This window comes from Aulostomus chinensis, chromosome 15 (assembly GCF_037954235.1).
Source record: "Aulostomus chinensis isolate RoL2024-O1b breed Wild chromosome 15, RoL_Achi_v1.0, whole genome shotgun sequence".
In the NCBI taxonomy this organism is placed as follows: domain Eukaryota; kingdom Metazoa; phylum Chordata; class Actinopteri; order Syngnathiformes; family Aulostomidae; genus Aulostomus; species Aulostomus chinensis.
This window is the reverse complement of record NC_141334.1, coordinates 7221464-7234538: the sequence shown is the minus strand read 5'-3', so window position 1 is coordinate 7234538 and position 13075 is coordinate 7221464. Positions and strand designations below refer to the sequence as shown.

At 41.0% G+C, this 13075-nt stretch overlaps 1 protein-coding gene across 3 annotated transcripts in view; it reads left to right on the top strand.

The window, feature by feature from the left end:
• The window catches only part of sh3pxd2b (SH3 and PX domains 2B), a 41940-nt gene that overhangs the window by 5848 nt on the left and 23017 nt on the right, over positions 1–13075 (top strand). For all 3 annotated transcript variants that reach the window (XM_086226583.1, XM_086226582.1, XM_086226585.1), the window contains exon 3: positions 8094–8169. In XM_086226583.1, the coding sequence (XP_086082709.1) occupies positions 8094–8169 (76 nt within the window). The remainder of the gene's footprint in view (positions 1–8093; positions 8170–13075) is intronic.

Here is a 13075-nt window from a genome sequence, read left to right as displayed (position 1 = left end):
TAATCAAATAGCAATGTATTTTTCCTTCGAAGGGCTTGAATGTGAGCTTTAAAAGCCACAAACCTTGGCCCCTAAATGAATCAGTTTCCCATGTCAAACATCCATAAGTACGAATAAAACACATTCTAAGCGTAAGAATATCACTTCTTGCTTATCACACCCGTTCTTAATTATATTACAAGCAATAAATGGTTTGTAACAGACATTATCAGAGCAGTGGCATTGAATCCGGTGAGATATTTTCAGTTGGGGGATTCCCCTGCAACGCTGCTCAGCTGCTTCCTGCTGTGCTTCAGCCTCCGGGTGGTCTCTTGCCGGTGAGGGAGACCAAGATAAAGTCAGCTGGAGAGATTACAAGCCAATCTCTTATCTCCTGTTAGGCTTGGCATTAAGGTATTAGTCCACCTTGAGGCTGTGGCATCGCAGGTTTGAACACACTAAATCTCATCAGCTCCTCTATGATAAAAGGATTATACATGTTTTATGTGCTGATTTTGTTTGAAGAATTTATTTGAGGAAATCTTTTTTAAAAGAGTTATTTTACACAGGCGGGAACAATGAGGTATAAAGCAGTGGGTCTGACGTCATCAAGCGTCACCGAAGGTGTCTGACCAGTGTAATGAAGAGAAGCTGAGTCAGTCTTCTTTATTGCCTTTTCTTAATTTCCTGTCAGCCTCTTTTTCTTCCTCCATCATATCCTGCCTCTCTTCTGTCAGCTCCGGTCATCCCTCGCTCGTGACGGAATGATGTTGTCAGTCAGCTTCCATATGAAAAGAAAAAAAGATTACACTGTTTAAAAAATAACGCACCAAGCGTCTCGGGGTTCTTGAATCGTCATCACCTCAGAGCTAGACAGGAAGTGTTATTCACCACATCTCATCGACGCAGCTGGTCTAAACAGCTGAATCTTCACTTGCTACATATCCTTTTTTTTTTTAGCCCCTGACCACAGGATGATTTTTCACACTAACATGTTTATTCTATATTTTTAAGAGGAAATTCATTCAACATGGTGCTTTATCGGGTCGTTTTCTTTTACATGTAAAATCCACAGAGGCATGTGAGTCGAGTATAATCTCAACGACAAGAAGAAAACCACAGCCTGTCATGAAATTGTTCTAAACCCTGACACAGCATTCCTTCACCTTTTCTGTTGCTACAACTCAACACCGAGTTACGATTTTGTCTTCATTTATCACAGATGTAGCCATGGTTACCTGAACAACATTGCGGGTATGTTTTTTTTTGTTGGGTGATTATCTTGGTTAGCGATTCTCCCAGCCTCTAACCAACAACAACCTCTGAGCCAGCTACCAGCTAGCTAGCTAGCTAGCTACCTGGTAGCTGGTAGCTCCCTACGAGATGAAAATGGAAAGTTTTGATAAAGATTAGGAACATACAATAAAGCAGCTAGTTTTTTCCGTGAATAGCTGTGAAGAACCCTGTGTGGGAACACTTAACAACAAGTGTACACTAATAACTGTTACCACTGCATGATTAACCATGCATTCACTTGCTTTATGACTTTTATTTTGCTTTTTAGGGCCTGAGCCCGGAGGTACTCCGGGGCGAAGACCCTATTATGTTTGCACGTTCCTCCTGTCTTTGCAGTAACTTTTAAAGATGATATGAACCCCATCAGCAAATGACTTTTAGACACATTAGTTAACTGTTAACCAAAAAAGAGGTAAAAAAGAGCCCCAAGTAGCCATTATGGATGTACCTTTTCTGTAAAATGTTACCGGGCAGATAATGAACCATAAACTTACCCCTGGAAGTTGTTTTTTTGCACACTGCTTTAGATGGATGTCTGGCTTCATGAGACTATTGAAGGTCAAAAACAATACAGAATGAAGTCCAGGCCACTACATCAAATGCGTGATCTACTTTGGCACGAGACTTGCATCATGGCTCATGGCTTGCATGTCTTACGTGATGCACTTCTTTAAATTGCTTGACCAAGAGCCAGACATTCTTCACACCCCAAGTTATTTATGCTAGTTCTCGTTCACCTTTTGCCTTTAACACTCAAATGAGAGTCTCTATTTTCGCTGCTCACCCTAAATAGCATCAGCTCGTCCATATTGAGACACAATGATCGCCCACATTATAGTGAGGGATTTTTAATTAGCATTTTAACATGTGTTGCTTTTTCCTTTCCATTTAAATATCTAAGACATGGACAGAAATAGACCGGTCTATTGCTTCAGAAGGATGGAAAGTACAGAAACATTTTTTGCCATGGGGTCATCCTTGTGGTTTGGCAGTTTTATTTCCATGTCACCAACAGTTTCCATGCTGCACACGTGTCCACTCAACTACACAAGCCTTCCACCGTCTCCAGTCGCTTAAGATGCACTTTTACTTGAAAGCAGTCGCAAAAGAATCAAGTTCATCACTACTTGTTTTTAGAGCGTTGTGGAGCTGTTGCATATTTTCCATCTATCAAAACCTTTAAAAGGTTTTACTGGTGAAAGAGAGAGAGAGAGAGAGCAATTATATCTTGTTTAGGGTAGCTATGACCAGAATAACTCACATGTATCGTTTGTTGCTATGTATTTTCCTTCTGGAACAACCCAGAACATGTGTTTTTACTGAAGAAGTGCTGAAAACTAAACTGCACATTTTTGTTAAGAATCTAGATACGGTGCACTGAATTGAACTCCTCGAGGTTGTGACAGAAAACAGTCCAAGTCTAAATGAATTGATTGAATACCTGGAATTATCTGTGATCGATGAAGACTGCATTCTTCATAGTAAAGTGAAATGAAAACAAGAAAATGTCAAATATTTTCCTTCTTTTCTTATTAGTAACTTTGTCGATGATGTTTGGACCTGTTGGGGATTTTTTTTTTTTATTTTAGGCAGCATGGCTTACAGGCTCACAGAACACCAAATGTAAAAAAAAAAAGAAAAGAAAAAAAGAGGAATTGTTTTGTTTCTATCTATTTGTTTGTCACGCTCTTAAAGGGACTCTTAGGGACATCAATTTTACATACAAAGTTCCACTTAGCTGTCTTTTTCTCTGAGTGGTGCTCAGCCTGTAAAAACACTTGTACTGTACAGTGCATTTTATGGGTGTGTGGTGGGGGCCAAAGTTTTGGAGAAAAAAAAACAACACAAAAACTTGGATGCTGTCATTAAGTTTATCTCAGGCTGACCTATTTTCAAGAGAATGTCTGCATCACACGCTGGCGTTGTGGGGTTTGGAGGATGTGAGTATTAGAGAAGCAAATGAAATATGCGGAGTTACACCATGGAATAAAAACAAGACCTAAATTTCATGAATTTTCGAGTCCCCAAACTAAGGAGAACATGAGAAAATCCTTTCTCCCATAGCTGGCCTGTTTTGATTTGGATTAGTAAGCATAAAGCCTCGACTGGCATTAACCCTGTCATGGGAAAATAGTTTATTATTGTTGGTTGCTTGAGAGATTTCAGTGACACAAATGAACACATTTAATTATTTTTGACTCATCTACTGAATGTCTCGTCTTTTAAAGAAGGCTGAGTAACTGTGTTTGATGTCTGCTGATGGGCTGGTCCAGCATATCCTGCCTCTTCGTGTAGATGCAGGCACAGGATCCAATTTTATAATCAGGAATAGAGTACAAGGAAATTGTCTCAGAAACAAGTGGTGGTAGTCAGAGTAGATATGGGTAAACTCAGTCCTCTCAACCAGGCGTTGGCTCACTGAGGGAGTAGCTTCCTCTGCGCAGCTGATGAGGAGTTCATGATAAACTGGGTCTGGGCTCAGTAAATCTGCCATTAGATCATAGCACAGAGGAGGCCTGAGTTCTGTTACATCCTCAGATGAAGGATACAGGGTGGTGCCTCTTAACTAGCTCTCACCCTGCTGGAGCAGGCCGCAGAAACAATGAACCGCAACTGCACCCTTGGTTTCTGCCGACTATCAGGAATGAAAAATTACATCAAACCACAGGTCAAAAAACCAACATAATCTTATGTTAACTTTCTATGCAGATACACGCATCTCGTTGTTTCTAATCAAAAACAAATGAATGTCAGCGTAGAGTGCAGACATTTTCTTTTATTGGCCTCAAGAGTACAGGCACTGGGCTGTGCAGCTTAACTAAAAAATAACCTTTGGTTGAATATTCTGTGTGTGTTTAACTGAACCTGTCCGCCGATAGAAACGAGAGCGTGAGCGTAAATAGACGTTAGATAGCTCACAATGGGAGCATCTGTCTGTGCTGAAGTTCTTTGTTCTCACCACTAAATAAATGGATATGATGGGCTTTGTGTTAACGCTGTAATTGCCTGCACAGGGTTAAGAATGACCTCAGACAAGAATGTACAGTAAAGGGAGTGAGTGGAAGAATCTGAGGGCCGCGGAGAGAGCAGCCATTGTTCTCAGACTGTTAAACTCTTATTCAACAGACGCTGGTGCTTGAAGGCCGATGTGGTTAAAGCGGATATAGACTAGACAAATTACAGCCCTTTGGAAGATCATGTTAGTCCCTGAATCAGCCAAAATTTACAGAATTATTAACAGGCTGCATGGACATGTTGACAGTGAAAAGGTTTCTCTCTCTACCCGGGATTTTGTCATCCTCAAGGTAGATTAAGGTTTTGCTGGTGTTGCGTTTTTATCTCTTAGAATATGGATCCCTCCCAAAGATTGATTAGAATACAAGTAATAGCTCCCCATCAGGCTGAACGGGTGCTGTGTGAGCCAGTGGTACTATTAAGTCAATCAGTTGTGGGAGAAAAAACAAACCTGTTTTCGATAGTGAGAGTATGAATTAAATTTTTAAAGTATTAAATATTTATCTCTGCAAAAGAGTTTTATTGATGGGTGTCGTTTGTTTGTCTGACCTTTTGCAGGATAATGCAAGAACTTGCTGATGAAGTATTCCATCAGCATATCAAAACTCCTCACAAATTGACATTAAGATTTCTGCTTGTGGGTGCAATAAAGTAAAATAGTAGAAAATGTTACTGGAAACAATCCTGTTATGAGTTTAGCCTCAGAATGTCACGTGGAGGTTGACTGTGACCTGCGTGTGCCTGTCATTTTGCTTGTAGGGCATAAATATTTAATGTCGGCTGCATGATGTAACTGGTATTTTGTAGAGACATCTTGCTAGATGCCTCTTCTTGTCTGAGTGGCTCTGATTACAGGGTAGATACATGGTTGAGAGTAGCCAGAAGGTCTGGGTGTGTCTGCACTCACACATGGGAACAATTACAGTGTGGGGGGTACTGGATCGTCTCTGTCTGCCGCTCATTGTGTTTATACCGTCTCTCTTAAGGTGTCAGTGTGTCAGTGAGGAGGAATCTGGATCTAAAGCCAGGCAGCTTGGTGTTCAGGGCTGTTTTTCCTCCCCTGAATTCCACCTTTGCCCAAGTTGTATCTTTTGAAACTGCAGAGTAGAAACGGAGCAACTGAACTCCTGTGTTATTGTTTCTCTCAGAGTGGAGGAGTCATTGAGGGCTGAATATATATATATACCGGTATGTCTGACGGCTAATCTTGGAACACATTCCACACATTCCTCATGACCGTTTGTCTTTTTCAGCCAAATCCAATCCAACAATGTGATTTATGGGGGAAAAATTGGATTGGTTTCTGTTGTTTTTGTCCTAATCTGTCCAATTAAAAAAAAAAAAAGAAAAAAGTTTTAACTGTAAGTCTCCTAATGTTGACGGATGGTTGGATGGAACGACTGACAATATCGCCCAGAACTGTTTGCTTTGAAATTGTTGTGATTGAATGTGTCAAATAGACTAAACATATCAGGAATAATAAGACTCACATCCATCTTCATCAAGGTTGTCTATTTGTGCATTTAGCTCGCATCGACGTCATATCCCACCATACAACAAGCCATTCTCTTCTTTTTAAAAGATATGAACTAAATCACTTTACTCAGCTTCATTTTCCTGAAGCTTTATTTGAGAGCAGTATAACCAGACTGATAAAGCATAGGATTTCATCTTCAGGACATTATTATCCCAACTAGCAACTTTAGTGATTAATCACTTTGAAAGTGTGAATGAATGCTGCAGCCTACACTAAAAGAGTGACGCACTTGTTGCTTTCCATTCGTGTGTACGTATAATATAAAATTAGAAAAATGGAAAGTTGATTAGTGGGTATTTCATATTTTGAGTCAGTTATATTGTGTGTCATGTTGACAGTCAGTCAGGCGCGTTAACAGCCAGCAGGATGCGTGGGATTATTTAAAGATGAAATCTGCCGAACAAAAGGTAGCACATCTATTTTAAAGCCTCAGGTCAGGTGGCAGCTGTGGGCTGGAGGCATTGTGGGTTTGGTTTGTGCCTACATATGACTGTCACACTTGGTGTATATGAGTGTCCCATTTCGTACGTATGACTGTCCCATTATTGTTCACACAATCTCATGAAACACCTCGAGGGAAATTCTTCAGATATGGTGTAAAACATCCATTGGTACTCGAGGGAGGACTGAAAGGATTTTGATGGTCAGTGGTCACTGTAGCAGGCCCATATATAGGACACACACAACCACAATGCAGCGTTGCCTGTTAGTAAAACATTTAGACCTTGACAGTCTAATTTTAAGTCCTGAAAAATAGCCATTAGATTTAGAAATCATATGTAAAGAATTGAACTTAACATCCCTGTTTGGTAACCTTTGGTTGTTTATATGAAAGAACAACATACAAGAACAAGCAGTGTAACTAGCATGACAAGCCTCGAATGCTGCTGCTTCTTTTGAATCACCTTTATCATTCGTTTCTGCTGTCAGGTCCATCTTCCTTTAGGAAGTGAGTCTTGTCTGAAGGGTTTGGAACACTTCATCGCAGCACCAAAACAATCCTCTCTCCAAGAGTTTGATCAGATCAATTGATTTTCCTTTAAGATATCTTGTTAATGAATTTTTTTCACCCCTAAAGTGCCATACATACATTGGAAAGTGAAGACAAATTGCGGTTCCAGAAAAATACATTAGGGAAAGACAGAGTACGTGTGAAGTTGGTTGTTCTCTGTGACCAGATGTCATTTTATTACCCTCAGCTGTACGGAGAGCGGAGGACAAGCGTGGAGGCACATACATGTGAAGAAGACATGAAGGAGAACATAAGCACAGACGTTTATTTAAGTTACAAGATATAAGCAGAAAAAGAATTGAAGTAAACCCCAGTGTTTACCCGTGGTGGTGGTGGTGGCTGGTGCAGCATACGGCAGGGTGCTGTATGATGTGTACCTTGTTTTTGTTTTTTGCCAAATTTCAGTCCAAAGTTGGGATTGAACCTTAATAGACTAGATATTTCTTTTGAATGACGTGACCCCTATGACACACCTTGACTGGTCCTCAATGAGGTTTGGGTCCTTTTGTTCATGCACGTATGAACAAATGTTCATGTGCGATTCAGTTTAATCTTTCCAAGACATAGTTTTTAAATACTGTTGATTTTATACGGTGCATTTGAAATAGTGGTATGTCACCCTCACTTGGATAAGGCATCAATTACCCCTGGAAGTAGAAGTGCACAGATGGTCTGAGAGATGCACCACAAGCTAGCACGCTTTACATTACTGTTATTTACTGATATCCGGCTAAATGAGGAGAGAATGCAGGTTTAATTTCTTGAAGAAGAGGAATTCACATTCGATCTTAATCCACCTAGATGAGAAGTCCAAGTAGAACCTATGAATGGGAAATGCGACTCAGTTTGAAAGTGGATGATCGGAATGATTATGAGAAATCAAGAGGAATGGGTATCAAGAAACATAAGGAACCACTGCTGTCCAGTCTTTACAAATTATGGATACAGAAATGTTCCACTATGTCAGTGGTGCCTTGCTGCTAACAGCTCCTAAGCTGCAGAACTGGAGGGGAAAAACCAAACCATCTGCTCAGTACATTCCTAATCACTAGCAGGCCTTCCCTTTATTGGCTGAATTCCTCGCTGGAACTGCTGATTTGTAAAAATGTGAACCTTCCTCTCCATCCTCAGCTCCCCTGTTGTGTGTGTGTGTGTGTGTGTGTGTGATGTAAAGTTCATGTTTTATATATGTATGGGCGTAAATAATTTGTGGACTAAAATATTTTAATTAGATGTTGTGTTGCTGTTTTACAGATGGAACTGCTGGATAAGTTCCCGGTGGAAGGAGGCCAGAAAGACCCGAAGCGCAGGATCATTCCATTCCTACCAGGCAAGAGTTAAACGCACCTCTAGTCACCGCTAGTTCAGAACCTCAAGCCCCCGTTACACTTAAATGCATAGATGGGTTGCTATAGTCCCTTGAAAAGAACATTAATGTGGTGGAGCAGAGCTGCAGCAGTGTGAACCCCACATGATACCGGACACAACAGACATCTGCCTACAATAGTTTGGGGATTTCTGAACAGCAGGTAGTTGCTGGAATGATAGTGAGAATGGCTGCTCAATCATTACCTTTACTGGAATGATGCTCACCCTTAGTTGTCCTCTATAGTGAAACAAACCGCTCTAAACACTTCAGTCATCCTACTGATGCACTTGTTGCTGGTACAACAGTGTTTGCAGGTACACGACTTCTTCATGTCACCGCCCCAACTTCTAGGGCTCAACCTAACACTTGGGATTGGTGGTGAAATGCAGGGTTCTTTTTTTTTTTTTAACTCTGTAATTGTTTCCACCTTCTGTGAAGCAACAAAAACCTGGAAGTTTATCCTCTATGGAGTCTTGCAAAGCCAAATTTCTCCTCCATGAAGCCTCGGGCCACAGCTAATGATCATCACTGATACCTCTACCAAATTAACCATGAGAATATTTGGCAATGATTTTGCCTGGAAAAAAAAAGTCAGAAAAAACTGAAATATGCATAGATCTCTCATAGCTTCTTACATCCATCCAACAGTGAGGAATCGAATGACTCATAAATCATAAATAACACAAAAGAAGTAAATCCTTATTTTTCAGGGTCAAGAGCCACGAACCAGCAAATGTTTGACGTTTTTGCTGGTCTAACTGTGCACCTTTAGTGCTGAAAACTGAGTATAAACAGCGTCAACTTCAGAAATGAGCGAGGTTTTGATCCTGTTCCTTCAGAACCATTTGCTTAAATGGGGAGTAAAGTTTTAACTCTGTCATCTACAACTGTAGTGCAAATATTGGGAGTTGGTTCATCAAGATCAGCAGCAGGTAGCGTTTAGTCTCCTGTCAGGTGTCATTTAAACCACCACATCACAACAAATAGGGGCTCTCACCCCCTCATTCCACTTTTCAGATATCTGATATTCTTCCACTTGCCTCTCAGGATTTTGCCTCAGTCTCTCAAAGCCTTTGATTGTGGGGATGTCCAGGAAGACACCGACAGCGGAAACAGCTGCTTCTTCTCTTAGAGTGGAAACAGCTGATCAGTCATGTCGGTTAAATGTTCTCCATGACAGCCCACATTTGGGAAAGGTGTTTCCGTTTACCGTTAAGTGCAATAAATCACTTAAGAAAAAGGCAAAAGTCATATCAAATTTATTTATTTTTTTTCTAAAAAGGAGGACTTTACAAAAAATGTCCAATTCGTGTTTGATGTGTCTCATGCTATAGAGGAAATATTCTGTTGAATCTTGACTGCTGATCATCTGTGGCCGAGAGTAGAAAAACGGAATATTTTGCTGGATCCACACACAAAAAGAATCAAAATATCCCAACCATGATTGGTCTTGACCTCATTGTCAGATAATGTCTGTTAATCTAAACTTAACTGGAAGGATGGAGCAACATTTGCTTTTTTTATTTCCAAATATATTCCCTCATTTGTTGTTTTGGTGATGGTAGTTTTACACGTTGATCCAAATTCTGCCTTAACTGGGTTGAGATCATGGCCGTATTTAGTGACTCATATCATTGTCATTTACGTTTTCACTGGCTTCACTGTTTTGTACAGAAAAATCTGCATGTTTCTATATTTTTTCATGTTTTGTTTTTTTCTTTATTGGCCTCCATCTATATTGGTCATGCATTTGAATGGGACAATGAAATCTGCAAAATCTGGCAAAAATCATGTCTTTACTTCTTGTTAGTTAGCAAAAGAGTTTGTTTTGAATCAAGGTCTCTGGGTGTGTTCGACCAACATTTAAAAAGTGTCCCAAGATTCGATCTTGCTGAAAGTAATCATTTATGAGCTTGGATGAAAGCCTCACCTAAGAACCCCACCCACATCTCCCCTACCAGGCATGGGATGGGTGGGGGGGATAGGATTTCTTTGTGGCCACGCAAGTCTGGAACTCATTGAGGGGATACACACACAAAAACACACTCTCAGACTGCTTGATGAACTCTGAGTATGTTGGAGGAGGGGAAGAATGAAGACAGAAAAACATTGCTCTTCATGGTTGCTATCTCCTCATGCAGCCAGACAAAGAATACTGATGATGGATACTGCTACACACACTCATCAATATTAAAGTCTGCTTTTACTGTTAGAGGCAGAATTCAAGACTTTCTCTGAATTTTCTCTCTACTTCCCACTCAAACCTTAGCTCTCTTTGATTGAAGCTCTACATGTTGGAGGACCTCCTGTTTTCGATGGCAGTAGAAGTCCCCTGAGTAAGGCTTTCCAGATACACAACAGTCTGACTGGACTGCTCGCATCATCTTCTAAAGGATGGTACTGTGGAACCATGAGTAAACTGAAGGGGAAGAGGAAAAACACTCTTCAGATCAGATCAAACAAGCCTCTGAGGATTCCAAGCAAACATTTGGGTGGCTTGAAGGAGATTTTTCCTGACAGTCTAGAAAATCCTTCTCTTCTAGAGCAAAAGCTCTAGAAGAAGGCTGAGACCAAACTAATAACAAAGCAGCGACTTTACCCTCATGGTTTGGTTTGTTCAAGGCCCCCAAAGCTATTTTTACTCCTTTGGTATCTCTGCATCAGCAAAACGGTTTGGGGATGTGATTTATATTGTACACACATGCAGACCTTTACCTTCATGAGCAAGTTTCAAAAATTGGCCATAATGATGGTTCAGGTTGACTTTTTTTAATATCTCAATATTGTACATGTTCACTCGTCTGAATACAGCGACGCTGCTTCTGAAAGGTCATACAAAGACACCGGATAAAAGTGATACATCTGATCTGATAACACTACAGGTTTGAATAGCAAGCTTTTGACCATAGGGTGGCAGTTCAAACCCTCAGACTGGCAGGATGTACCTGGGTGTGGCAAGTCGAGAAGCAGCAAGCGCCCTTAACCCCAACTGCTCCAGTGGAGATGCGCAGTGACCAGCAGGTTGGACTGTGCTGTGGCTGGGTTGCAAACCTAGATACTGACTGAATTGCTTCGATACTATCGAGTATAGAAAGAGGCCTTAAGAATCCTCAAGTTTATTGTTATGTTGTAAAACTACTAGAGGGAAAATGCCAAGAAACACTAACTAAAGAGTTAAAGCAGCCAATTGCTATTGATTGCTGTTGAAATTATTATCCAGGAACTGGCATATAAGACAAGTTTTGCCTTTGTCTCTGGACTCCATGCAGCATGTCAAGTAATAGCTGCAACCAAAAAACTAGTAGAACTTGTACAACCAAGGCTAATTGCTCAAAACTGCAGTCCAGTTTTTGTTGTAGACCAAAGCAATAGGCAGACCTGTCATGTAACCTGGTCTTCTTCTTTTACATTCCCTTTAACAGCCATTATACCATTGACCATTGATCGTTGAAAATCAATTAAAAGTTGCTTGACATCCTGTGGAAACAAAGCTAATGGTGGTACTGGTATTGAAAATGTTTGAGCGATACTCACCCCTAGTGTTTGTGCTGATCGGGTTCCAGGTTTGAATGTGATCAGGGTGAGATTATCACACTTAGCGAACCTACCCTGTTTAGATTATTTAAAGAAGAAAATGTGTGCAAGTTAGCTTGGAATAGTCTAACATGCCTTTGAATAATTACCTAAAGCTGAGGTTGTTTAAAATCAGTCATCACCCAAGATGGAATGTGGATCTCATTCTTCAGGGCCTCTCCATGATAACTAGCCAAAAAAATAATAAAAAATACTGGCCAGTGTTTCATTTTGGTGTACTTGTTTTTTTTTCCTTGTTCCCCTCTTGACGATAGAGCCAGAATTCGAACCTCCTTCAGTTAGTCAGATTGGCCGGGATGTCTCTGCCTGCCACAGTGTGTTGGGAAGGTCAAATACGTTTCTGTGGAGCTGAATAACTCACATTCCCCCTGTTGGTCTTTGGTAAAGGGCAGACAAACACGAAGTAACTGAACAGTAAGAATGACCTTGTTGCTCATGCCTCATTCGTATCACGTTCATCTGCAGGGGGAAGCAGTCACTACTCGTGTTGTCTTGAGTGTGATATTCTGGTAGCAGGCAACAGCTTGTGGAGTTCCATCTGCCTTTAGTCAGCAACTTTCCTGAAAGCGCAGTACTTACAACATGCACAGGTCACACTTTGAATTAGCTCCATGCATGCCTGAGCTGACTGCATCTTTTTATGAACTGAAAATGGCCTTTGTCCTCACATAAAGTCACAGTGAGTCAGAGCAGTTTCTCCAAGTCGAGTTTCCATCCTTACTTTTGTGATCTAGAAATGTAAGTAAAGGTTCTCTCTGAAGTGGAGTGAACTAGGGTGGAACAAACAGGAGGAATTTGTATGGTGGCGCTAGTGAAAAAGGTCTATGTGTGAAGTCTGGTCCTACCTCTATCCATCTCTTGTCTCAGTCCACCTCACTCATTGGAAAACAAGTTGTTTTAATGCTCTCGGTCATTGCTGGCTCTCACATTTGCCTTAAATTCTGTCCTGCCTGGGTCTTGGCTCCGAGCTCCCATTCCCCAAACAAGCCCTTTTCATCGGCTGCACCCATGAGTTGCCGTGCATACAGAGTGGGCAGTGTTGAGTCACTGCCTCTCTCCCGACCCCAGAGAGTTTTGGAAAACTGTCAAGAAAGCTTTCTGTTTGAGGAGTGATGAGGAGAGGAGAGGAAGGAAAGGACAGAGAGAGAGGAGGAGAAGGAGGAGGTGTCCGGTGGTTGACTTTCAAATCACTCCGATGATCTTCAGTGTCCAGACAGCGTGTCCTTTTGGCTGCTTTGGCTAAATGTTGCCAACACCTTAGGGATTTGCATTG